This window comes from Pleuronectes platessa, chromosome 7 (genome assembly GCF_947347685.1).
Source record: "Pleuronectes platessa chromosome 7, fPlePla1.1, whole genome shotgun sequence".
Classification (NCBI taxonomy): domain Eukaryota; kingdom Metazoa; phylum Chordata; class Actinopteri; order Pleuronectiformes; family Pleuronectidae; genus Pleuronectes; species Pleuronectes platessa.
Genome location: NC_070632.1, coordinates 13534701 through 13562158, shown reverse-complemented (window position 1 = coordinate 13562158; position 27458 = coordinate 13534701). Strand labels below are relative to the sequence as shown.

Genomic DNA, 27458 nt, shown 5'->3' with positions numbered 1-27458 from the left:
ACCCACACCTACTCCACTCATCACACAGAGGCTTTACCATGACATGACATCCCGGAACAAGAAACCACAAGATCAAAGAAAATTGCACAGCAAGCAACTGGCAACGAATATTGTGCAATAACTATTAATCATCCCGCAAATGTTCGAGTTCTTTCCCACGACTGAAGCTGCAGTCAACTCGCTCCAACCTCCCTTGGATTAATCAAGGCTGGAGCCGCCAACAAGCTCACTTCCCCTGAGGTCAAAGAGAGGGAGATTCCTCTCTCTCTCTCCTGCTAGTTGGACTTGGTTGTTTTTGTTGAACCCTCAGAAACTGACAATGATATCCATCTGGTGTGTCTCCACAGTATCTCTACTGTTCCATTAAAGGCTATCTGTTCGGTACTTGTGCAGTGGCGGCTGAAAAACTTGCCTGAGGGTGGGGGCTGATGGCTTGGCCCGCTTTAATTACGCTTGCAGTTTTTTTTAGAGCATCATCCAAAACAAAAAACGTCCCACTTCCTTGAATCCTGAGCTTTAAAGGTGCCATGAAATGTTCCTATAGTGCTTGGGTGACAGCACTGACCGTCCCATGGCACTTGTATGCTGCCCATCTTGAAATCCTGGCATGTGGCCTCTTTCTTTGCATCAAGTAACATGTTCCAGTTTTTTGAGAACTGCTCATGCACAAAACTTTACAGTCAACAGCGCACTTCCTTGGTTCTCAGCATGAGATATAAAATTCTGTTATAAGAAGGACCAGGCTTTTTAATTTCAGCTCCTGAATGTCCGAATCTGTTTATGCCTTTCGAGGCAGCATATTTTATTACCGAGTATATAGTGGTAAGTGATGATTGTTTTGATTTAAATTTACCCTTTTTATTGAGTTTTATTGAACAGATTTAAATGTACCAAAGTCATTTAGATACCTATAATCATTCATAGTTGGTTTATATGTATAACATATATATATATATATATATATATTAAAGGTAGCCAGTGGTTTTCCTTCATGCTGTTGACAATCCTCTGTTTGTGTTGTGTCTATAGCATGTACAATGATTGATTTATGTGTACATACATTTCCCTTTTGTGTAAAAGACAAACACATTTGAGCCACAGTATTAATCATAAATAAATGGTAAATGGTTTTGTATTTATATAGCGCTTTTCTAGTTTTAATGACCACTCAAAGCTCTTTACAGTACAGTTTTACATTCACCCCTTCACACACCCATTCATACAGTGCATCAATTAGCAGCACTTTGTTTTTCTATGAGGGGCCTTTCAGGGTTCAGCATCTTGCCCAAGGACACTTCGGCATGCAGATGGAGAAAACTGGCGATCGAACTGCCGACCTTCAGGTTGGATGATGACCGCTGTACCCCTCAGCCACAGCCGCCACAAATACCACACAATCCCCTCATGACACATAGATGCAACAGTCGAATGATTAACTGGCTGACACTGTCCATCTGGACTGAGATTAAAACTATTAATTCAACTATGACACATCCCAATGGTCTAATTAATTCCACTCCAACATGTGCCACTGGGGTAGTTGTCATCGTGCCAAGAGTAAAAGTAAGGCAACGCCTTCACCGCCAGCACTAAGGTTTAAGCTTCTGTTGTTTTTTTGACACCAGGCCAATGTAACCTTACAGTGCCCCATTTCACACCAGAGTAAAGTTTAACTTTTGACAAGTGTTGCGTGGTACATGCATGTGCTGTATATAATAGAAGTGGTGCAGACTCATTTCACTGTGGTTTCTTGTTTTGCAAGTTTTGTTTTGTTGAGACGTAAATAAAGCAGCTGCCGGTGATATTTAATGTGGTTCACTTTGGGATTGTGCAGACCTGAGGAGGCAGAGTCACTCTGGCTCGTTGAGGGTTTGTGAGTGCTAAAGTTGCTCCTGTCCAGAAATCAACAGATGTTAGTTCCTACTTTTCTCTTATAATGACCTGCTGACTGAGTGCATGAGAGTATGTCTCTGACTGAGCACAATGGCTGTTCTTCCTTGAAAAGGGCAAGTGCATTTCATCATCATTGTTTCTTACAGTCGATTTAGTCCCGACCGTCCCTTCTCATCGAGCAGGTAAATACAGAAGACTTTCCTCATTGGTTTCATTATAATCCTCTCGTCACATCAGTCGCTGCAGCGTCGAGCTGCAGACCACTCCACTGTGCTGTGCTGTGCTGAACCACACTGTCTGAGCAGCTCGGCCAGCTCTGCCTCTGTTCTGATAAATAACTGTGAAGTGCACTTAGCGGCACTGTTTGCAACAGGCGACTGACAGAGTTCAATCAATGCATCTCCCCGAAAACAGAGAGAGGCTAATGAGATTTCCTCTCGTTGTGTCTCTGTCATTTTTATGGCACAGAACACTGAGTCAGACCTCTTCTGAAACATGAAGTCTCTCAGCGCTTGTTATTTTGTCTGATTATATGTTCAAATATTTTGTTATACTGAATATATTAATGATGGACTTGAAGAGGCAGGTTTTACTGATGAGTTTACCCAGAGAAGAATGATAAGGTGGTATTGTGTGTTCTTAAAGAAATGGTTAGGGTCTTTGAGAAAAACACATATTGCCCAAGGTCTGTTAACAAGATTAATACCATTTATGTTTGGTAATTATGAAGCTACAACCAGCAGACACTTGACTTAGCTTAGCACAAAGACTTGACACAGAATGGAGACTACTGAGTGCCATACTGTTGTTTCCCCCTGTTTCCAAGTCTAAACACTAAGCTAAGCTAGCCTTATGTTGGTGGTAGATTCCGATTCAGTGTATAGATATGAGTACAGTAGAACCTCTCATCCGATTCCTGTTTAAAGAAAACAAACGAGCATCTTGCCCAAAAAGTCAAACTATTCCATTAAAGATCTCCCAGCTGAGACTGTGGATGGTCTGTTTGACCCATGGACGACCCAGTTGCTGGAGTAGCTTTACTTAAGTTTGCGAAATGGTGTTTAACTACCAAATCGTCCACAATTGCATTTATCTTCAGTGACAAGAGAAAATCAGACAACAAGCAACCTCACTAGGTGAATCCAGTTTAAAGAGCTGGTGCTGCCTGTTTGTGTTACGCTGCGGCAAAATCTGACTCCATGGCACTCAACCCTAATCAGCTGCCTCAAAACAATCATTGACTAACCTCTCGCTGTTTCCCCCTATTTTTTCTTTCTCAGTGCCTCTCTCTCCGCACACACAACAGAGGGCAAGACTCCAGACAACACCTCAGAGACTCCACGCTCAGACCTCTCACACGCCATGTCCCAGCACCCCCCCCCCCCCCCCCCCCTTCATGGAGCTCCATGATACAAACAAGACCTCACACACTGAAGCGCACAGAAGAGACTGAAACTGTGAAGTGAGTGCACTGAAAAAAAGACATGCTTGCACAACGCGGTTCAGTACATCCGAAATTATGTTGGGAACAAATGTTCAGACTCACAGAACATTGTGCTGTCAGCAGTGTTTTTATGCATCACTCTGTACAGCTCTGTATGAAGCTGAATGGCAGTTTTTGACATGACTGCGCAAGTATATTCTCAAAAATAATTCTGGGTTTGATTGAGTCCACTCACAAAGCATTCATGACTCCAGAAGGTGTGTGTGAAACAACCTAATAATGTTTAATTAGCTTTAATGGGTGTGGACTTAAGTAAACACTGGCAGGGAGTTGATAGTATATCTTTCCGAATCACATTAATGTCACAATTTTCATGTTCATGAAATAGCTTAACATACAGCACATTACCGACTTTCAAAAACCTCATACAGTGACAGCAGTCAAAGGTACAGGAAATTATTTCCAACGAAATAATTTACCAGCAAACAAATTAAATCACATTTTGTTATTCATTTTGGTCTGTAGTCTTGCAACAAAAATCGGTTCTCCTTAAATATCTTGAATCTTACATTTGATTATACAATCTCGTCAAATCACTGTGCTGCATTAATGTCTCATTCTCACATGCTCAAGTTATCTTGAGTAAACATCAAAAGTATAAACAATGGGTTTTCATCAGCAACACACCAATCTCTGCCCTGTTTATTCTGGCTCTGTACTGGTGTAAAGGTTATAAACTTAAGCCATTGGCCGTAATATGAGTGGTCTCCTCCCATAGGTGGGGCGGTTACAAACACACCATTGATAGGCTGCCTGTGAATGGTGTTAGGACGGAGCCATCTGCTTCTGTTTATGGTTCATTAACCCCACTACCCCTGGATAACCAAGCTGCTCCCACAGCAACAGGTACCAGAGGCCGGCATGGGCTCACTTACTGAGATTACACTCAGCAGAAGAGGAATATAAACGGCCAACTCTCGCTTCCGTTGTAGATTGAGAAGTTTAAGATAGAAGAACAATAAGTGGGGTGTCCTTACCTTCCCAGCAGTCCATAGGCATACAGTGAGTCTGCCAGCAGCAATGTGATCTCACCCCTCTGCATGGACATGACGCACTCCTCCAGGGCCTACAGGTGTCCAAATCAAAACATGTTATTTAACACACATCTGCAGGTTATTAGCCTACATGACTGTACAGAAAATTCATTTGAGCATTTCTCTTGCAGATGTCCATGACTGACTAAACATGCTTATTATCCAGCATTTTAGGATGGCTATGTTTATTGTTTCTGTCCGTTGATTCTTCCACGTTGGTCCTAACTGAAATATCTCAACAAATAAAGGGTGAACTGCCATGAAAGTTTGTACATACATTTGTGCTTCCCTGAGGATGCACCTTATTGACTTTGATGATATTCTGAGTTTTTCCTTTTGATTCAATAGCTACTAGACTGGTATTAATTGAATTTGGTAAAAATATGCTCCAGTACTTTGGTTTATGATCAACAACAATAACAAGAAGTTGTTTTGCCGTTTTTATTTAATTTGGATGTCTGTTTGATATTAGTTGCCTGAAGCCTGAAACATGCTTCTGCGACTGCGTCTGCGTCTTTTCACGCCGCTGTGGCGCGAGACTCGTTGTCATTCATGCTTCCCCAACCGTTGCGCGTCTTACAAAGCAATTCCGCGCCAGAACACTAGGCGGAGTAATGCTTTTTGTCAAAGACGACCTGAGAGACGCCTTCTTTGTGGGTGTGGCAATCGTTGTTGACTGTTTATTTACCTTCTACCAGTCATGTTTTCTATTACAAACACACGGTGAACCATTACAGAGAGTGTATTCACGATTCCAACCGAACAACAATTGATTGAGATGGAGCTGCTGGACATTGAAGAGCAACTTCTTATAATTTTAACTTTAAAATCTTCCGTTGTTTCTGCCTGTATTATGGGGCATGAAACCGGAAATGCAGCTCCAGAAGGGATGTAGAGCAGACCAATCACAGCCTTGCGGGCTGAGTGAGCTTGCGGAGCTTTGCCGTAAATTTTAGAAAAGTGGGGCGACGCCCGTCAGCACGTAAAGGCCGAATTATAGTCCTGCGACTGCAACCGCGGAAGGCCACGCAGCTGCATCGACGGACTCGTTTTGGTTTATACTTCCCTAACGTGCTGCGCGTGTTGCAACGCAATTCACCGCCAGAACACTAGGCGGAGTAACGTTTTGTTTCGAAAACAAAACACACAAAGAAGAGACGTCTTCTTCTTCGTCGAATCTTTATTTACATCGCCACTCCGGCTCCTAATAGCCTATTTCTGGCGGACAAATCGGCCAGTCAGTGACGGGTTATACAAGTGGTCATACTTTCGGATCTCTTCTGCCAAGTGCTCTTCTATTTTTTCCATATTCGTTCTTCTAAATCTTCCGTGATTTCCGCGTATTGTGGGGCATGAAACCGGAAACTAGACTCCGGACGGGATGTAGTAAGCAGACCAATCACAAGCCTTGCGGGCTGCGTGAGGCTCGCGTCGTTTTGTCGTGTAGTTAGAAAAATTGGCGGACGCACGCAAGCCCGCAGAGGGCACGAAAGGGGCGTGTTGCGTGTCTTGCGTGCATGCGTGCGTGCGTGCAACACGAGTATAATTCGGCCTTTAGAAGGGATACATAAGCACGTAAGGGACCCGGAAGGGCTCTTGCGCTTACGGGCCCGTGAAAACGCAGAAGCATGTTTCAGGCTTAACTTTGTCTTGTTTTCCAATTTGCATACCCTTTACTGATCAATGCTGACATAGAAAACTATCAGAAAACTACCGTGTCTGATTAAAATGAAGAGTTCAAAGCTTTCACCTGGTTTACATCTCCCTCGCCGATAACAAAGACAAGATTGCGGTCTTTCTCCACCACAGTGCGGTCCTCCACGACACACTGCATCTTCACAGCAACCTCCTGGCCCCAGGTGGGGCACGGGGCGAGCGGGGCCCCAGGCTCCAGCACCTTCTTCCTCAACAGCCGGTCCTCTGCGTGTGGAGAGAAGAAAAGGTCATGCAGGAAGAAGCCGGATTAATCCGCTAGTAGTTAGTAAACACGAGCTCAGACACAGCCACAAACCCACTTTGGTTGACCTATATAGGCACTTTCCTTCTTAAATCAGAATTGAATGTAAAGATAAAAGCTGGTGATAGTTTTGCTGTATAACCTTCCAAGTTTAACATGTGTGTCGTTGCATGAGATGTGATGTTCACTGACATATCCTGACCTGTGATGTCCTGCCAGTTCTCTGCCATGAACAGCTTCTCAAAGGTCGAGGAAGTCCACTCCTCAATGGCATAGCCTGGAAAGAGACTCTCTGCCGAGGTGTCATTCTCCAAAACATCGTCCTCTTCTGATGGGTCTTGAAATCTTACCATCTTCCAGCTGTTCGTTTTTTTCAGTCTCCTCTTTTCTCTGCATTCTGTCTCTCCACCGTCACTGGTGCTTTTTATCTCAGTGCTTTTACTCGGTTCGGTACGGCTCTCTGTTTCAGCCTGCTCTTTCCTTCGCAGCCCCTCTCCTCCCTCTGCAGACCCGCAGGGCAGCTCGCTGTGGCTCCTCTTGTCAGAGATCTCAGAAATGGCCTCTCTTACCTCAGGCTCTGTGGGCTCCACTGCGGGGTCTTTATGCTCCTCACAACATGCCTCTGTCTCCATTTCACTACAGAGAGCGATGGACACCATCTGCAATAGTCACCAAAAGATATAATCCTCCTTGTCGAGCCAATCTTCCACTTAGGTGTAAGTCTGTGGGTCTGTTGTGAACCAATCCCTTCCAGCTACACTCTGTAAAAACAAAAAAATATCTCCATGACGTAATATTTACGAAAAGCCATGCTGTGTTTCATTAAATCCAACTCAGAATACATCCCTAAATCCTGGCTTCATCTATGTTTTTTCCCGCCTGCAGCTATGTAGTTTCCGCAGTTCTGCTGCACTTTGACCTCCTCCGTCTCGTGCTTGTGTCCGTCTTAGTCTGCGTGGTCCATGGATGTGACGGCAACGAAAAAATGATCAATGCAAAGAAACTGTGCAGCTCAACGAACCACTCTCAGCCGGCAGGCTTGTGCAGTGGTAATCTGCAGGATTAGAAGAGAAAAACCTAATCTGCCAGCACGTCTGTAAGCTTCTTAATGACTTCACCGTCCTGTCCCATAACGCAGTTTCCATGAATGCAATCTACCACTAAGATCTCTGGAGACAAACGCTATAACCTAATTTGCTTTGAATTATGTTGTGAGGTTTTTATTTTTCGCTTTTTAAGAAGTGTCACAACACTGAGTGAAGAGTGCAGGCGGTAACACTGAAACTGGATTAAAGATTGCATTGGGTATACTTTGTTTATACTGTAAACCTAATGGAGGAAACACAGTTTATATTATGTGCATAATCAACTCCATCTAAGAGGTTTTGATTTCATCAGTATTATTTGTTTGTTGGCAAAAACTACTACACCTATTTCCATAAAACCGCAACCCTACCGCTAACCCATAACATGATGGTGGGGATCCGGGATTTGTACCTTTTCTTGATTTCTCATACCTTCATTAAAAAGTCACGCATGTTTAGTGGATATTTGAGTAAATACAACTTAGTGCGGCTTCAAATTAAAATCCTGATTTAGTGAATTTAAATGTGTTTTATTAGGGGACTGGCAGAAGTATGCATACTAGACCTCTACTAGTTTAGTTTAGTTAGTATATTCAAGTGTAGGTGTAGGTCCAAGCTTGGAACATGATTTACCTTATGTCAAAGCGATGCATCCTGAAATAGAACGTAAACCTAAGCCAAGGCTAACCCCGTATTTTACCATGTTCAATAAAATAAAATAAATCATTGATCAACCCATTTACCGAGCTCTGCTTCAAATTGTCTTTCTTGGGTCATAGCCCACTTCTGTACAGAATGTCATGGCAATAGGTTCTATTGATATTGAATAATAGTGCTGACACAGACAAACAAGCAGCAATGAAAACATAGCCTTCTTAGTAAAGGTTATTGAAGCCAAATGTGTATATATCATTCAGACATCCTCTTATTCAGCGAAGGCGATATAATGATAAAAAGGTTGAGTTAACATGGATTAAAATGTCACAAATCTATTGTCATAACTTCAAAACAAGTTGTGTGTGTATCACCCCAGCAGTGGCACAGAACATTATCCAATTGTTACACTGATGCACGAATGCAAGGTTACTGATCACCCAAAGTACAAAAATAACAAAATATCATGTAGGGTATTACATTTTGACTGTCAAGCCTAGAGCGTTTGAGTCATATTTCCAGTCCCGAAAGAAACATCAATACCGCAGGAGCAGCTCTAGACTAATATGAAATCAATACGTCAACCTCCTCCTCAACATATTGTAAACAAACATTTCTTTATTGACTGCAAGGACAATCTATAATCCACAGTCAAAGCATGTTTTCCATCAAGATTAAATTAGTTCATGTGTCATATTTGTCTTATTTGGAGTTTGTCCTGATACAGGTGGGAATACATTTACCTAAAGTATAGCCCACTTTTATTCTGTTCTACTTTTGAATTCAAGTATTCTGTTGTACTCATTAAATGTCAGTGTAAGAACATTGTACTACTATTTCTCTGCTGCCTTGATTTTACAGAACATTTACCTTTCAGATGAATATCCTTATGTAACGCATTTAATAATAATACTAATGTATATCGTAATAATTATCCATACATAATGCGTTGCAATAGATTCAATGACCAACATTATAGAAACTAGTTCAACTCACTTCCGTGAGGTTAATATTAAAAAGCATCTCAACCTTAAATATGTCAATAATGCTATTCCAACATAAGATATTATATTATAAATTGAGCTGAAAAAAGTAATCAATCAACTGAGTCGTCAATCATCCAAAAAATTATGTCCGTCTCTGGTTTTTATGTGAGGAATTTTTACATTTCTTTGTCTTATTTGGTTATAAACTCATATTCTGATCGGTATAGACTCCTAGTTGGACAAAACATTTGAATATATAACTTTTAAAGTTAAGACAGAGAAATTATTTATTCATTAAGGCAGTAATTACCAGATTAGTTGATGATTAAATCCACCATAGACTATTTGTGTAAAAAAATCTGAGTTCCATAGTTTGTGGTTAAATGACAATATCCATATTGCACTGCACAAATTAATGTTGTTGTAAAAATGTCCCCATTCATACGTTTATCTTGTTTGTAGTTAAACTTCCTCGTCTGTGTGCTTCAAAACTATTTACAGTGTGTTGACTGAAATCCAGCAGGAGGAGGGCGACTTGGACGTAACCCAGAGCGAAAATAGATCAAACATGAGATAAATACAGGCTGGAACTCTGGCAGCACAAATGGCCAAAGTGTGTGACCTGGAAAGGGAAAAGAAATATATGTATGTGTGTGTGTGTGTGTGTGTGTGGCTATACTCTTTTATAGGTCAGATGTGAATTATGATTAGGGTTAGGTATGATTTGGCCATGGTTAAGGTAGAGATAAGGTTTTGTTTAGAGTATCCATAATGAATGGAAGTCAATGCAGTGGCCTAAAAAAGATATCTACACAAAACTGTAACTACGTGTGTGTTTACTTTACTACTTTTTGAAAGGACCATTTTGAGCATAGACTCTACAGAGTGAGGACATTTTGACCGGTCCTAAATTTTTCAATGGGCTGTTTTAGGGTTAAGACTTGGTTTCAGGGTTAGGATTAGAATTAAGTTTAGGTTAGGGTAAGGGTTAGGCATTTAGATTAGATGGTTAATTTTAGGGTAGGGGCTAGGTGTGTATTATGTCAATGAGTGTCCTCACTAAGACAGAAGTACAAACGTGTGTGTGTGTGTGTGTGTGTGTGTGTGTGTTTGCTTGTCTTTATATAGTAATGAGAAACAATTGTGGTTCAATACAAGCATTGTGAGGTCATTTGAGCTCCTCACTGATTCAAAGAGCTGTTTGAGGGATAGTTGTGATGGTTAACGTTAGACTATATGGGCTAGGGATTGCATTGTGCCAATGAGTGTCCTCACAACTATAGAGAGACAAGTGTGTGTATGGGCTTGTGTGCTTGCCTTTGTTTCTGTCCTTATATCTTTGTGAGGACCATTTTAAGCATAGACCCTACAAATTGAGGACATTTTGACAGGTCCTCTCTTCCTCAATGTACTGTGTGACTTGGTTCTATAGGGTTAGACTAAGGTTAAGGTTAGGGATTAATATGTGATGGTTAAAGTTAGAGTAAAGGGGCTAGGGAATGTATTGTCAATAACTGTCCTCACTAAGATAGAAGTAAAAACATGTGTGTCTGTTTGTGTGTATATGTGTGTTTGAGCGTGTCTTTATATAGTAAAGAGGCCCAATTGTGGTTCAATACAATCATTGTGAGTTTATTTTGACGTTGTGAGGACATTTTGGCTGGTCCTCACAAATTCAAAGGGTTGTTTGAGGGTTAAGATAGTTGTGATAGTTAACGTTAGAGTATATGGGCTAGGGAATGCATTATGCCAATGAGTGTCCTCGCAACTATAGAGAGACAAGTGTGTGTGTGTATGTGTTTGTGTTTGTGTGCTTGCCTTTGTTTCTGTACTTATATCTTCGTTAGGAACATTTTAATCATAGACCCTACAAATCGAGGACATTTTGACAGGTCCTCTCTTCCTCAATGTACTTTGTGACTTGATTCTAGGGTTAAAATTAGGTTAAAGACTTTATATGTGATGGTTAAGGATTGAGTAAAGGGGCTAGGGAATGTATTGTCAATGACTGTCCTCACTAAGATAGAAGCACACAAATGTATGTGTGTGTGTGTGTGTGCCTGCCTGCCTGCCTGCCTGCGTGCGCGTGTCCCTAGCCCCGCCCCCGCTCGCTCTCTCTCTCCTCCGTCACGTCGGGCTGAATGTCAGCAGTAGCCCCTCAGTAGTAGAAATGGCAGCGCTGAGACAGGAGCATCGTTATGGACTCTCCTGTGGCAGAATCAACAAAAGCAGCCCCAATCAGACGCTGTACCACGTCAAACTCACCGACACTGCCATCCGCACCCTGGAAGCCTCCCAGAACCTGAAGGTAGGGAAATCCCGACCGACAAACACCTCACAGCTGATGCGTGGGGTGTTTTGTGTTTTCGTGTTTTTGTTTTGCATTTTTTTTATTTCCGGTTCTTCCCAACTCCGGGAACTGTGGAATCCCCTCCCGACGCCACAGTGCTGGTGGTGGTGGTTGTTGTTGTTGCTGTTGTCAGTAGAAAGTAAAGTTGAAACTCTTGAGTAGACTCTGGACCGACATCGACACAGACGCGTCGGTGTGTCTGGTAGACACGGGCTGGTTTATTCTGGCTGTGCTACAATAGAAATCAGACCACAGCTTGATTTACTGTCATTAATAGACTTTATTTCCATTTAAACTCTCCTGCGTGACATTTTATTTAAAGCAGGGGAAAGGGGGAGGGGGCGGGGGGCTGTGGTGAATTGAAATTGTCTGCAATTTCCCGAAAACCCAAAAGGTATTAAAGTTCCCAAATGACAGAGGTTAGTGATTATGCCCCGAGCTTTAAACCCCTCCCGTTTTCTCCTCATAGAATAAATCTGAAATGCATCATTGAGACTGTTGGTGAACACAGATGACTGGATGTCAATGGATGTGTTTTTTTTTTTTTAAAGAGCTGTTTTTTTTTCTCTGCTCTGGGGAATAAATTAATGAAGGAGCTATGAGGGGGAATTATTCCTCTGCCCTGGATCTGAAGACTCTTTTATTGCTTTTTATGGTCCATTAGGTTAGACCAGGATCATTTAGTCTATCCTCTCTCCCAGAGCCGAGCTCGATAAGACAGTTAGTCTCGTAGTTATGGCTGGACAAGCCTCATTGTTTTGTTTTTTTATCTGAGCAGTCAAAACAAATGAGTGTATTTGGGCCACAACAGGACTGAGAGCTGGGAGTAGGAGTCGGGGGTTCAGTGGCAGCCAGCTAGATCTTAGCAAGTTGTTGCTCGGCTCTTGTGTATTCTTTTTGTTTTGCCCTTTACACGCCTGGAAGCCCGCCCAGCTCTGGAGCTCCACTGCTGAAGCAGACTCAACTCTTTGGAGCTCACCCAGTCTGACAGCTTCCTCCGGGCCCAAGCAGCCAGTCAGCCAGCCAGGCAGGCAGAGCAGCAGAGGTTATACTGCTAAAAGTTTTCCAAGTCAAAGACCACACTCTCACCACGGTGTGAGAATGTGTCCACATTCAGCGGCTTCCACCTGAAAGAGTTTCTGTGACTACATCTGATATATTCGTGGCTTTTCCTGTCTGTGGTGTCATTGAGGAGAGCTATAATGGAAGACTCAGTCTAAGATATAAATGTATTGTCTTGTATCAGGGCTGCGACTGTAGATTTAGCTGCTGATCCAATGTCAGAAAATACTGAAAGATCCTTCAATCCCAATTTGTTTCTATTTAACCATGTAAGTTCCTAACTAAGATAAAAAATCGCTTATACAAGTCAGACCTGGCCAAGAGGAGCAGCAACATAGTTTCAGAGGTAAAAGTAATAACCAAACAAACACATTGATTCATTAACTTGATCGTATCAAACACTTGAACACAGAAAATCTGGACTCAAGAGACTTTATAGGAGTTTAAACTCTGTAAATGTTTCTAGCTTTTGAAGCTGAAAATCCTCCTGTAACTTAGTCCATTTATTAGGGGCTGCGAACTTAAAAGGTTTCTTTCCTAATTCAGACTTTTAATTTGGGAACTACAAATTGTAAAAACGTCCACAGAGCCAAAATAATGACTTGCATTATTCCCCATTAAAAGAGAAGATAAATAGGTAGTTATTCTGCCCTTGATTGTTTGTATATGAATACATACCAATGACTGAGTCGACGCACACATACCCAGAACCTAAAGATGCTTAATTTACCAGTGTAGACTTAAATTGCGAAGCTGGAGCCAGTGAACTTTTGTCACTTTCCCCAAAAACAACAAAAATTAATTGATGATCTATACAGTTCCCATGCAACATGATCAACTGATAGTTTCAGCTACAGAAAATAATTTTCTTTCATTTTTTTCATGGATTATATCTTTCATCCAACCATCAGACCAAGATATAAACACATACTCACGTACAAAACATTAAAACCAGTTCATTCAAGGCTTGATTGTGAGAAAATTACTTAAATTATTATTTGAAAAATGTATTGAAATGGTATGTTGATGGATTAATTAAATTAATCCACGCATAACCCTTCTCATAATGGTAATGGTTAATCATTTAGTAATACTTTCCTCATCATTAACTATATCCATTAATAACAATCTTTGGATCACCAGTCTGTAATAAACATAATTTTGGCTATTCTTCACCCTCTTCTTTATTTTGTGATAATGCCTTGAAATCTCTTCATTACCCCATTCATTAACGCTCATGTGTTTTTCACTCACCTAATGAATCATCATGTTATAGGCAAGTTGTTAATAAATCCCTTAACTCCAAATGCACTCGCTGGAGGAGGAGAATCACCAGCCAGATGGAATTCTCACAAACCCTCAACAGAAAGTCTCATTATTTGCTCATCACTTAATCTACAAAGTATTAGTAAATAATTTTTCAACATTGCTAGTTACTGTTTCCAAAGTTTAGAAGTAGGAAAAAAAAATCAGCAGCCTATGAGGAAACTTAAAAAAATGATCAATCCAAATTCCGACCTTTAACAATATTTATTTGGGCTTACAGTTGCGGTTGGTACATATAACTAATGTTATATGCTTTAATATTTAATATCCCATTCAATATTAAAAGCTAATGGATGATGAAGAAAATCACAGCAATGCTCCTCGATAGGGAGGAAATATCCCAAAGCCATTAATAATAAATTGAGAGCCCTGTCAGTCACGGGCACAGCTGTACTTCCCAGATAATAGTCCCCACCTATTAACCATGTATCACGTTGCCTTTAAAGCCACACTCTTTTATAATGTCGATATTTTGTCACCGGTTGGGAGAAGGAAACAATACAACGTTTATGAGTTTGAGCCAGGTACACTGTGGTCTTGGAGAGCGGAACAGCTTCTACGAACCACAGCACAGAGGGCTTATGAAAAGCACCTTTTTAAAGGAAGAGAAATGGTTTCAGAAGGAGCTTTGTCTTTCTCTGGGTAAATATTTTTTTTTTTTCATTTGTTTGGAAATGAGCTGGAACAGACACACACGACTGAAATGGAGCTTTCTGATGGCTATGGATCAATCCCTCACATTCCTCTGTAGATCACAGCTACTAGCCCTTAAACTGAAGACTTAATATCATAGTAATTCATTAAGGTAAAGCCTGATGAGAAAAGGTAATTATGGGTATTTTGGCATTTAATAAGGAAAGTTTACAGAGCTTTCGTCTAACCAAGCCACGGCGCTGTTATCTAGAGGAATCCATGAAGCACAGCCAGAACAACGGCGATACATTTTCACTTGTAATGTATGAGACATTCGTTTGATTAAATATGAACACCATTTCTGCTTCAGTGACGAGTCCCTTCTTCTCTCCCTCTCTCTTCCTCCTCAGGCATCACTATCAACTCAGCCTGCGATTTGCTTCAAGGGGAGCCAGGGGGTAAGATGTTTTGCATACTCTCCCTAATGCCTCAGAAATTGAATGCTCTAATTAGTTCTGATTTACTGTGGAGCGCACTTGTGACAGTTCCTCTGCACATTTTACTTGATTCTCAAGCAGCCGATGAGCACTTGCATGCATTGGCAGAGAGGTCGGCCTTGTTCGCTTGCCAACGTCGGGATGATTTTAATGTCAGTCACTCCGATCATGGAAACTGGAAGATACAGGGATCCACATGGAGAACATGGCTATAGCTGTTAATGTGCCAGTGCCCAGATCCAGATGGAAAGGCGTCATTAGACCCTGTGACATGGACAGCAATATTCCAATATTCACCTGATTCAGATGATAGTAATAAGACACTGCCAAGCAAACACTATTGTCTGATCACCTCAGCCCGAATAAGGTCATACTGGGAATAAGCAGTAATCATATTCAAACATGTGGAATATAACGCAATTCCCAATGCATGTCTTGGGTTTGCATTTAAACAAGTAGTAGGACATGTTGAAGTGAGTAATAATCAAGTGAATGGGAATATGAACGGAATATTCTAATAGCACCTCAACAAATAGCATAATCAAAATAATGTCCTATTCAGAATTGGGTCAATAGTCTGAATATAACTGTCTGTTTGTCCAGCCTCAGATTTCCTCAGTTATATTATGATGATTCAGAAGAGCATGCAGAGTGATGAGTACATGATCTCCAAAGTCTCTTGGCACCGACAACAAACAGTGCATTCCTGTGAAGCGGCAGTAAAGAAAGATGCCTGTGTCCGGCCAGATTAGCCCAGCCACTATTACAACCTCCCTGGCCCTGCCTGCTAGGCCACTACACATTTACCACACAACAGCCCCGTCTAAAAGGAGCTGTTCTAATCCCAGCAAGAGCCGCTTGCATTGACGAAAGTGACTGTACACAAATGCTGGCCCTGTGCGCTCACACGAGCACTGGAAGCCCTAAGACAGGGTACTCTATACCCCCAGGCTGCTAGCCAGGTTACTGGGTCAGGCTCGCAACTGGGGAGGCTTTGTTCGGGGAGGGGGAGGAGGTGGTGGAATTGGCGAACCCCGGGGAGCCCGCGTGTCTCCAAGCCTGTTGTCTCCGTGCGGACATGAAAGATTTAGAAGACAGAAATGATACAGGCGCTGTGGAATTTCCCTCCAGGAAAACATGCAGAACGTGTCCACAACAGAAACTAATTTAGGCTGTGATGAAACATCTCTAAAACAAGCCGCAGATTAACCTGCCTATAAGAGTGTTTCTCTAAAGCAATGTTAAGTGAGTGCAATCTAAGTGTGCTTTAATCACTGAATAGGATTTGGTGATAATATCTCAGCTACCACATTATATATTCAAATTGCTTTGCGGAATTCAAGCATGGGCTCCCTCCCCCTCTGACAAAAGTCCCCGAGCTGGACGATTGGGCATTAATGAGGTAGCTGCAACCACTGGTGGTGGGGGAAGCCAGATTAAGCCGTTAGTGGGGGGAGGATGTTGGCGAACATGGCAGTCTGGCACACAACAGACCGAGGGGATAACCAGTATCTGTGTCTCCAGGTTGGAGGGTTACAGTCACAGATGTAGGTGTTTCCCTATTTATTATTTCTCCATCAAGTGCTTTCCTGGAGTTCGTCCCTTCCCTAACAGCAGCGCGAGGTTCAAGAGGTCATGTGTCGCAAGTGAGGAGGTCTGTGTCCATTGACAGCTCCCAGCTGTAGAGCCCGGGCACAGAAGCTGCGACTGCTTTTTTTTCTGATCTTTTCTCTCGTTGGCTCATGTCACATCTCATGTAAAGGGGCACATCCAGGGCCAGAAAAAACCAGAGGAATTCTTCAAATCACTGTCCTGGCATCACTCCAGGGCTCAGCGGTATCAGGGGCCAGGGCTCCTATCGAGAAATAGCACGCTGAGGTTTTGGGCCGCCTTCCTCTCTGACCCTGCGGCATTTAGTGGTACTATTGTAAATTGCCTGCCAAGCTTGTAATCATGCAAAAGACACAAGCTCCCAGATTCCTCTGAAAAGAGTGTTGGCGGCAGCAGGGAAACGTACGGATGGAAACATCTAAGGGAGCATATCAAATAGTAAGATATAGGAAGAAAGTGAACCGAATGGGTTTGGTAAATACGGAGTGGAATTTCTTGTGGAGATGATGGTGATGCAACTATAAAGAAATAGAAGAAGCAGGGGGATACTTATTTCTTACATTTAGCAAAAGCTCAAAGCTGAAAGGATATTTGATTGTGGATTACTTTGAAATCATCAGAGGGGATTAAGGAATATATTGGGAGCTGCTCTCGGTTCCCATGGCCTGGAATTTCACATCCCAGTGCCTATTTTCCTTTAGGGCAGGCGAAGCCACCTGCTTGTCGGCAAGATCGATGTCCACTCAGTAAGAAACTCAACTTGTGTTACTTTTTTTTGTTATAGGCCGTGAACAGATTGGAAAATGGCTTTTATCCAGTTAACCTAAATACTCTCATTTAAAGCACCTACTTTACATCCTCCCATTTGTTGATCGTTCCGCTTGCTCTTTGGTGAACGCTGCATCTCACCGAATGCATTGCAAAATTGTGACATACCATTGAGGGGCTCACCATGTTTTATTTTTCTACCGCTGAATGCAGGTTTTATGGGTGTAATATTGGCGTAGTAAACATGGACATGACATTTGAATACTGTATGCTGTGTCAGGTGTGACATCGTTTTCATTTCCTCCTCAGTTCATAAATGTTCAATTGCAGTTTCCAGTGTAATTGTTTTTGTTTATGGCCGTTTTTTTTATGTGCACAGCTGTCACATAAAGGCAGCAGTGTCGGGACGAGGGGGAAATGTAGAGGTGCTCTTAAAGATACTCTCACGACGACTGTGTGTGAAGGCTGAGCGTCCCCCCCCCCCGCCGCCCCCCCCTCGGCTCCCCCTAGCCTCGCTCTCTTGATTATTGTGCCATTTCGCCCCATGACTTGGCTGAATCCTTTTAGGAGACATCAGGGCCTCTACCTCACACACGGCTGCTCTGACTGTACACCATCCCCCCTCCCCCCCCCCCCGCCTCTCGTTCACACTACAAATAAGTCTTTGCACTGTGGAAGTGTGTGTGCGTATGAGTGTGTGTGTGTGTTGCGAACATCATTTTCTTCTTCCTCTTTTTTTTCTGGAAGCTAATTAGAATAACAATAACAGGAATGTGGTTGGAGAGCTGTCCTCTCCCAGTGGCATTGCAGTAAGAGGGAGAGTTGTCCCACGTGTTTCTGAAAGGGCACACGCCGCTCTATTCATCCAGATGTGTTAAGCAAGGCAAAGTCTGTGTGCGCTGTGCTCCTCTGTGGCACTCTGTGTTTATGCAGAGGCACTTGGCCTTAGGATTTTTTTGATCATACAGTATATTTTAGGAGCAGGCCTCATGAGATCCTACATTTAAAAGGCATTTTCTTCTGTGAGCTCCTCTGTCATTACTCTGCGAGTTCTTTAGCTTGAAACAGGGCATCTTGAAGGATGCCATGGTGCCTGTGGGAGTTTTAAAAAATGCTGTATAAGATCAGACCTTTAGGCCACATACTGGTCAGGCCGTGTGACCAAAGGTGACCTGTGTTAGTATTTAAAAAATTTAAATCTGACAGGATTAGACACTCAAGCCATTTTCAGACATGACCTGCGGGTAAAAGCCGGAGAATTGGCTACAGAGTTATCCCTCAGTTTGCCTTTCACACATGTCCAACACAGCGGGAGGTTCTCTGCACAGACGCATTCACAACAGAAACAAATCCTCCGTCTTTTTCAGATGAGAAGTGGAGCAACCGGATGCAGCCGGCAGAGACAGGAAGTGACGTATTAATAATGCTGCAGAGATCACGTGATTTTCTTTACAACTCACAGAAACCGGGAGCAGCTCTAATTACCACAGACCTTCTAGACATCTTTGTTGTTGTCTTCTACGTGTGTGTCACTGGTTTTTCACCAGGAGATATTTGTTTTGTTTTTTGTTATTTTTCATTTTCGCCCCAGCACGCTCGTGGTGAATCCAGCGGGCGATCCCCCACTGTGTTTTCACATTGACTTCCCTGGATCCCGATGGGCCTTTAGAGAGCCAGGCGGAGAAATCCTGCAGAAACCGCAGAGCGTCTCACTCCGTAGTTTGTGAAACAGACTTGAGTTTTCCTGTGTTATGTTTTCGTTCGGGTGTTGTGTCGTGAGTACGTAATGCTAAATATCATTCACACATTCTCCACTCTCTCACTTTTCTTAGAAAAAGTTAACATTTTACCAGTGCATAACTCTTGAATTATAGAATTGTGCAGAAAAGGGTTTATATCACCACCAAGGCACATTAGTCCCTTATGAAATCCCATTCAAATTCACCCGAGCTGGATTTTGAGTGTTATTACATGAACATCCATGAATTATTTTTCAAGAAATCAATGAAAATGCACAATGTTGTGAGAAAGTGAGAAAAAAACATGCTGGAACTGCCCCCTGATCCAGATCAACACCAAAATGGAAGATGGTTCTTTCTTTGGCCCTCCATATCCCTCATAGAAAAAAAAATAGAATACGGTAAAGTCGTTTTTGTGAGACAAAAACATAACTTCTTTAGTGCAGGTAATAAAGCACCATTTCACAGACTAAAGACGTTCAAATCAGGCATCATTAAGGTCTTAAACAATTCAGATTGCTTATAAGGTTATTGACCTTTAAATTACTTCTTACTTTGAATCACTGTGTAAAACTGGAGATTAATTAATTATTAATGTATCCAATAGGTCAATTGGTCTTGTAAAGCTATAGGACAATGTTTTTCATGAGTAATATTTCATACACTGTTCCTCGGTGGAGTTCTTATCGTAAACATTTTTCTTTCTCGGATTTAAAAATGCAGAAAAACAGGATATGAGCAGCAGAGACGGTGTAAATAAACACAGGCAGTGTGTCTGTGCATGTGCAGTGGTGAGGAGCGTTTAAAGCTCAGACCCAAGAGCTTCAAAACAACCCCAGGGAGCCATTGTTTAATCTAAAGACCGGGGGATTTAACAGGGTTATGTAATCTTTATAAGAAAGATGATAGAAGATACCTACTGGATAAAAAAGACTATTTCCACTTGATTTTTTTGGAGAACAGCTGTTTCCTCTGTGATAAAATGACCAAGTTGGAGGCAGTAAGAATAATGTCCCTGGATAGCATCATAATGGCAAGCAGACTTTGAAAGACTTAAAGTTTTAAATCGAATTTCCTGATCAGGCTTTTCATAAAGAGCAGGGATCTCACTGCACATTAAAAGGATTGATCGATGATCCCTGTCTTTATGCACACTGTGGCGCTTGAATGAGTTTGACAGCTCAAGCTAGTTCACTGTGTTATTTGGCTTACCTCTGCCCAGCCGGATTTTACACATCACGTCTCAGTGCATGTTTTGGATTTCCCCCACTCTCTCCAAGTTTCCCTGCGCGTTAATCAGGTTTGGACATAACTTTCCAACGCACAATCGTGAGAATTGTTAAAGGATTACGGACCTGCTCGCTTGCACGGGGAGAGAAGTCCGATAATGGGAGAGAGTGCAGAGCTCCCGGCGCTTTGTGAGGTCGCTGCAGAGGAATAAACAAAACCCATCGGTGGTGTCAGTGCACCTGAAGCCTAATGGCCAACGTGCTCAGGCAATTTCCCAGCACCATTTAATGCAAATTAGACTGGGATTAAAAGAGGATGTACTTCCAGGACAACGCAATCCGTGACTGTATAACTGATTATTAGAATTTTCTTTGCATATGACAATGAGAGAAAACACCGGCCAGCCACTTAAATACAATGTAACTGAGGGCTTTTTAGTGGTGACTCCATCCCTCTGTGTATGAAGAGGGAAGGCACTTACAGTAAAGAGGGGTGGGGGTGTCAGGGGTGGGGAGAAAGAGAGTGTTTGTTAAGGTTGACAGATTAGCCCCCATGCTCTTTGGGAAAAAAAAGAAGGAAAAAAAGACTGATTCTGCTTGGCATAACAGCCAGTACCTTGGGGGATGCTCGACAGTTGCCCATCCCCATATCCCCAACCCCTGTCAGTCCCCAACCCCCCCTTTCTTTCTTTTGCTTTTTCCTGTCTCTACCAACCCCCCTCAATGAATAGATCCTCCAGCACAGGAACTGCAGCGTACATGCAGGCCTACTGAGAGCATAATTTAAAGCATAAGAGGTGATGTCGTTGCTTTTCACCAATGAGTCACAGTGGAATTGTAGATCACCCTGTGCGAAGCTTGAGGCCGGCCAAGGGGGAACATTTAGTCTGACCCCTGTGTTTCCCTGAGACAAGGTTTGTCAACAGCGCTGCACTTGCTTGACTGCACGCGACACTGGAACACGGCTGACAGTCTGACGTTTTCCTCTCTCTGGCCTGAACCTCAACTTGTAGAGTCATATGATGCATGAGCTCAAATTAGAAACAGAACAGAAATAAAGGGTGAATCAGGGACAAATGCACTTGCTCCAGTCAGGGGAATCCTACCCCCTCCTCTCGACTGGGTTACACATTCCTAAAGGAGCACTATTTAGGACAACCCCTCATGTAGTGGCTCTACTGGGAGCCGCTACCGACCCCCCTCCCCTCCGCACACACACACCCACACACACCCAAACCCCCAATACCCCCCCAACACACACAGCCACACGTCCCTGCTGTTCATGAATAATCCAGGCGGGCCGATGGGCCATTGCACTCAGCGTTGTGGGGGAAGAAGCTAGAACAAAAGACGGGCAGCTCGTAGAGCAGCTATGGCTGAGTAGGCTCAGATGAGAAGACAATGGTAACTACTGTCAGAGACAGGGGCAGGAGGCAAAGACTTGAGAGTAAATCACATATCCAGGCGCCTGCTTCCATCTCAGTGCTGCCATGCCAAATACCAGAACTGGGAACTCTGCCTTCTCGCTTTCGTCCGCAAAGCAAAGAAAGAAAGAGAGACACAGAGAGAAACTGTCGGCTCATCTTTCCAAGCAGATGTTGGCCTTGAATTTTTAAAGGTATTTTTCCTGCCTCACCAAATAGCAGCGCTAAGAACTCTGTTTAACCTCAGTTTTTAACACACTGATGGTGTTAAAGATAACGTTTAGCTAAAAAGACATCACCGATACGGCCTTTTGTCCTCGTTCATACGCTGAGTCCCCTGCTGGGATTTTCTGTTCCAGTCCAGTTCACACCTTACAACAGCTTGAAAGTATTTGACATCTCCAAACACCCAGGGCCTGGAGGAGCAGATGTGGCTGGGCCAAGGCCACAGAGGCAGTTATTGTATCAGCCCGGACGCTCCATGGGGGGCTGCACTGACAAGGTGCTAAGGATTGCTGTTCTGCCGTGTGGCTGCTCTGACTGTAACTGTCCAACGGCCTTACTCATACAATGGTAATGAGAAGCATTAGTGCACACATCGCTCAGTGCTGTGTGTTTATGACGTCGCTCGATTTCATTAAACGGACACGTGTTAATGTTAATGTTAATAGCACACTCTGATGATAATACCCCACTAAGCTTTTCTCTGATAATCAACAGATTAAATGCAGCACACAATCATAATTAAAATACTATGGAGCATAAGCAATTAAATGAATTCTTCCCCTCCTTCCCATCTGGACACATAATGGCAAGTTAATAGTTGTCTTTGCAGGACTAGCAAATTCAAATTATAAGAGATTTAAATATAACTGCAAATATGTAAGATTATATTGTCGTATTTTTCTAAATTTAAAGAATACAAGTTTTGGGGCATTCTAGATTTTAGCTTATTTATTATATTTATTTATAATTTTTGTCCCATTTTGTACCAGAATGATCAAAGTGGATGTAAATATTATTTGAATGTAGGTGTTACATCTCTCAGTGTAACTTGAGGGATATTTGACCTCGATCCCTGAATCTGACCTCTGAGAGTTGTGAAACTTCCTCCTCCTAAAAAATAGAATAAGCAGTAAAATACACACACAGACAAACACAAACACATAGACACACATGCAGAGCCTCAGGGGATAAGCTCCATGTAGAGATGCCTATGACTCAGCGTCTCTATGTAAATCTACACCTACTGCTTGAGTGACAGCCGCTCCAGGGTCACAGTCCTGTTGGAACAAGTTGTGTAACTGACTGAGCACATCCTGCCTCATCGTTAGTTTCATCAGGCCTCTCCTGGTGGGACGATGATGAAAAGGACATCTAATTGGCTGTGATGATTAGTCACTGTTAAAAGCCGTCATCTGTAACCGTCTTGTCTGGCTATGGCACAGTTAGGAGTTAGTTCTTTTTGATGTTGGTGTGCTGCGAAACTGTCAATGACTGACTGGGTTATGTGATCATGGACATTACCTTAAGTCAAAAAAAGCAATGGCGTTATCTATCAAAGGGTTGATTCCAGAAGAACTAAAGTATACAACAGTGTTTTACCACAGTCGGGGATAAAATAATATCTCATTTTTACACCCTGCTCATTTTTGCACAACTCACATACATGTTATTTTGATTATCGAAGCCAGTCTATGTAAATCTCTACTCTCTAAAAAGTTTAAAGGAGGCTATGCTACTGGTATAGTATGATCAGTACCATATGGTGGCTAATAGTAGCTAATATGAGGAAAGTTAGGATGGATATTACATTTCAGTGACTCGGTTGAGCTATTTTTCAGACATGAACCGGACCCAAATTTCCGGACGTTTCCCAGAGTTTGCCTTTATCACATGGAGAATGCAGCAGTTGATTGTCCAGGTCGGGACTTGTTCGAAACAATGGGGAAAATGTCTAGAACATTTTGGTAAGAAGTAGTGTCAGGGTAGAGCTGTTTTTTTGTTTACAGCACATCAACACTGACGTCAGCTCTTATCGCCTGAAGCTCTTGTATCTTGTTGTCTTACAAGTTGTAATCCTCGATGGGCTGTTGTATTAGTACAGTTCCTCTTTTTCATCCTGAGCTGTTTGTATTTTACTTGTTTTTTTCCCCTTTTGCATCCCCTGCGTCATAGAAATATCCACAACACGCCCACTCGCTCACTGTGAAATGTCCGGACACTGTCTAGCGGTATTGTCACAGTGGCTGACTCAGACTTTTTCCTCGACATTTCAGCAGGGGGCTGACAGGAAAAGTTTCAGAAAATGTCAGGAGCAACTGGCTCAGACATTAGCGTTCTCTCGTACAGCCCCTCTGGCAAATTTCATTAAAATCTCGGGACTACAGTGTGTGACTGAAAGCAGCTTTACTGACTCAGTTTGTTGACTGTTACACTTCCTTATAGCATCATCTGCTATCTCGTAGTTGTACTCTTTCACATAGTGGCCACTGTTTATCAGCAGTTACAAAGCACAGCAGGATTGTAATTTGGGACATTTTGGCTTTGTGTGGATTAAACAAATGAGATCGGAAGACGATTTTTGCTAGTGTCAGACACAGCCTGGCAACTTTTCCTCGCTTGTATCCACTTGTTTTTACTAAACTAAGCTAACTGGTTATGAAGCTTCAAACTACCAAGCTGAGATGTTTTTGCTCAACACTTTGAGGGCTACATTAGTAGAGAGACTCCTCCTTTGGAAGTCAGGCGCTGGGAGCTAATGGGTTAAATGACGGTTATGAAGCTCGAGAAGGAAGCTGTGAATAAAACGGGGGGGCGACCCCTGAACAGTCTGACCTGAGTGACATTGATTAGAATCAGAATGTGAAGTGTGCACGGTGGCATGGACGGGGGTGACAGGCAAAAATAATGCATGGTTGGAAGGGGGCTCCTACCGCTGTCATCGACTGAAAGAGGAGACATGGTGGCGGTATTGCGATGCTAAATGTGCACTCTAGTCTTTACTAGGCTTTGTTCTGCAGGACTTTCAATTTAAAAACGAATTCATTTCTGCATTTCTTCTGCCTGCTGCTTTTTGGTGACTTTTTGCTTGTAATTTTGGTCATGGCGGCTACTACTTTACTCAATTTAAAGTAATAGGCCCTGAGGACACGGCTCGCTTCTTCTCCACGCTCACTTTGATGCTCTTGTGATTGATTGCTCCTAATTAGTGTAAAAAAAATCAACGAAGCAGACGTATGCATGACTCTGCTTCACCACGTCATGTGAACGGTCAGACAGAAATAGGACAGAATTAATGGTCAGCTGTGTTCCTCAAGTGTCCATGGTCTTGCGGGCTGCTTTGTGTTTTATGTTGACATGGGTGGGCTTGTGCACATGAAGGAAAAGCTGGAGGCTGATGGGGGCAGGGTGGACGGCAGGCGTCGGGTTTTGGAGGAGGAGGAGGAGGAGGAGGAGGAGGGGTTTTGGAGGAGAGGAATTGTTCATTGGCTCTGGGCGGAAAAAAAACTGCTTATGGCTTTGCTGCATGACTGGGCATTTGTGACAGCTATAGTCCTGCCTGCTATATCTGCCAGGGGCACTGCGCTCTCAGCCCGGCAGCCTATAATCAATCACTAACGATAACTAAAGAGTCAAGTCCATTGGACTGACAATTGGTCTTCTCCAGACCCCGCCATTAAAATCGCCAGTATGCTTCCAGGCCTGAGGGGGTACCACATCTCTTACAAAGACAAAAAGGGGAAACGATTTGAGCTGTTGCAGAAATCTCTAAACAAGTGTTAGCCCTTCAGTGAGCACGCACATGCTTGTAAAGGACGGGGGATCATTGTTGGGGTTCGGCCGAATCAAGGACGTTCCATCACCAAAACCTTACATTTTCAGGGTGAAACACAGCCGCAGGCAGAGGAAAAGAGAGCAGCTGCCCAATGTGTTTTAAAGGACACATTACCTGATAAAGACTTTCTATGTTGCACTGTCCTTTTTAAGTAGAAGTGGGTTTTTGGGTCATTTTATGTAACAGGTTTCTGACGAGAGAGAGAGAGAGAGAGCGCGCTAGAGAGAGAGAGCGAGAGCGAGTCTTCGACCTCTCAGTCTGTTTGTTGCTTGGGAGACAAGGACAGTCTGTGACAAGAGAGGTTATCACTCAAGTGAAAAAGATGACTGCTAATACTATTGTTATGTTTTGCCGTTCAGACAGACTCCTCCCGTGACTGGCTACAGGTCATCATTCCTGACCTGGGGAGGGGGTGGGGGATGGGGTTGTCCCATGTCGCCCCTGTGATTCCTGTGATTGGCCCAAGCGGTGGAGTATTTAGGTCACATTTATGGCGTGATAACAAAAAAAAGACAGCAAGTCAAGATCGCTCCTGTCAGTTTTAATAAAGGGTTTTTAATTTTGAATCCCTGTTTTTCTCCGTTGAGGCGACGTCAAACTCGGATCAGGCTGCAAGTGGGAGAGGGCAAACCTGCTTGTTACTTAATAAACCACTCAAATTAGCAATGCTAGCAGACACACTCAAGCATGTCATAACACTGTCAAAAGTTAAAAATTAGCATCACTTGGGTTTCGTAAACACAAATGGAGAACTGACTGGGTGTTCATTTTTACAATTTTACCCCGAAGATCTCATATTTTTAAACTTCCTGTTTTTCTTTTGTCTTTGTTAGTACCTAAAGATCCCGGCACCCACCCCTGAATCTCCGGAAGGATTCCGGGTGTTCTCCTTCTACCTATCCAGCGACAGCAAAGACAAGCCCCAGTCCAGCTTCGACTGCATTCACCAGTATGTCTCAGGGTAAGCAGCATGCAACCATAAGTCTTTCCACAGGTGACCACAAATGGAATCTGTAGTAAATTTGGTGCGAGACTCAGACCACCGGGCCTCACCTAACAATGGCCTCTCTTCAATACAACAACAGACTGCGCCACTGTCACCCTGCTTTTAAACAAGACTACGATAACACCCGAATGCTGTAATGTTATGACTGACCTCAGAGGTGTGACCTGTCATAATTGAGAACAGAGAGGTAGTGTTGGTGGCTATGCAGGGTCAGACGGTAACATTAGATCTGCTTCATTTCTAGTGGAGTTTTAGCTTTTATAACACCACACTTGTTGCTAAGAATGAAGCTGTGTGAAACAGAAATAGAATTTGCATGCAGACACGAGTCACCGAGCCAGTTCGATGTGTGCGTCAGACAACACCACATATCAAAATACGACAGCAATAATCCCTGATGCTTTGATTTTGACAACAGGCCAGTTAATGAGCCAAGAGAATTTGAATGCTTCAACTCTTAAGTCCTCTCTCCTTCTCCTCTTTCCTCTGCACAGGGAGGGCAGGGATCACCTGGAGGGCCAGGGCAGCATTCAGGACAAGATCACAGTTTGTGCCACAGACGACTCCTACCAGACGACCAGGGAGCGCATGTCTCAGGTGGAAAAGGACATCTGGAGCCGCTCAGCAATTGAGATCAAGCCCGGGCCAAGTAAGCCTTTTGGCCTAATGGCTGTAACTACATGCTGTTTTATTTTCAAGCCCCAGTCTTACGTGGCAGCCGTCAAGCACGTGGGGATCAAGGACAGATAAACAGAGAGTTTTTCACATACCCAGAAAGCTTCTAAACCATTTCCTCTCACCGAGTCGTCCTGCTGATAATTGCCATATGGTGTGGAAGTTATCACCTAATTGATCAAAGTGC

At 43.0% G+C, this 27458-nt stretch overlaps 2 protein-coding genes across 2 annotated transcripts in view; one reads left to right on the top strand and one right to left on the bottom strand.

Moving 5' to 3' along the window:
• Positions 1–7144, bottom strand: part of fkbp16 (FKBP prolyl isomerase 16) — a 28108-nt gene extending 20964 nt beyond the window's left edge. The window contains exons 1-3 of the mRNA XM_053426245.1: positions 6591–7144; positions 6182–6351; positions 4375–4463 (exon numbers count right to left, since the gene is read on the bottom strand). Coding sequence (XP_053282220.1) covers positions 4375–4463; positions 6182–6351; positions 6591–7047 — 716 coding nt within the window. The 5' untranslated portion in view covers positions 7048–7144. The remainder of the gene's footprint in view (positions 1–4374; positions 4464–6181; positions 6352–6590) is intronic.
• A 4092-nt stretch (positions 7145–11236) lies between these two features.
• The window catches only part of LOC128443978 (RNA polymerase II elongation factor ELL), a 28422-nt gene continuing 12200 nt past the window's right edge, over positions 11237–27458 (top strand). Inside the window, exons 1-4 of the mRNA XM_053426241.1 lie at positions 11237–11421; positions 14895–14942; positions 26424–26551; positions 27091–27245. Coding sequence (XP_053282216.1) covers positions 11284–11421; positions 14895–14942; positions 26424–26551; positions 27091–27245 — 469 coding nt within the window. The 5' untranslated portion in view covers positions 11237–11283. The remainder of the gene's footprint in view (positions 11422–14894; positions 14943–26423; positions 26552–27090; positions 27246–27458) is intronic.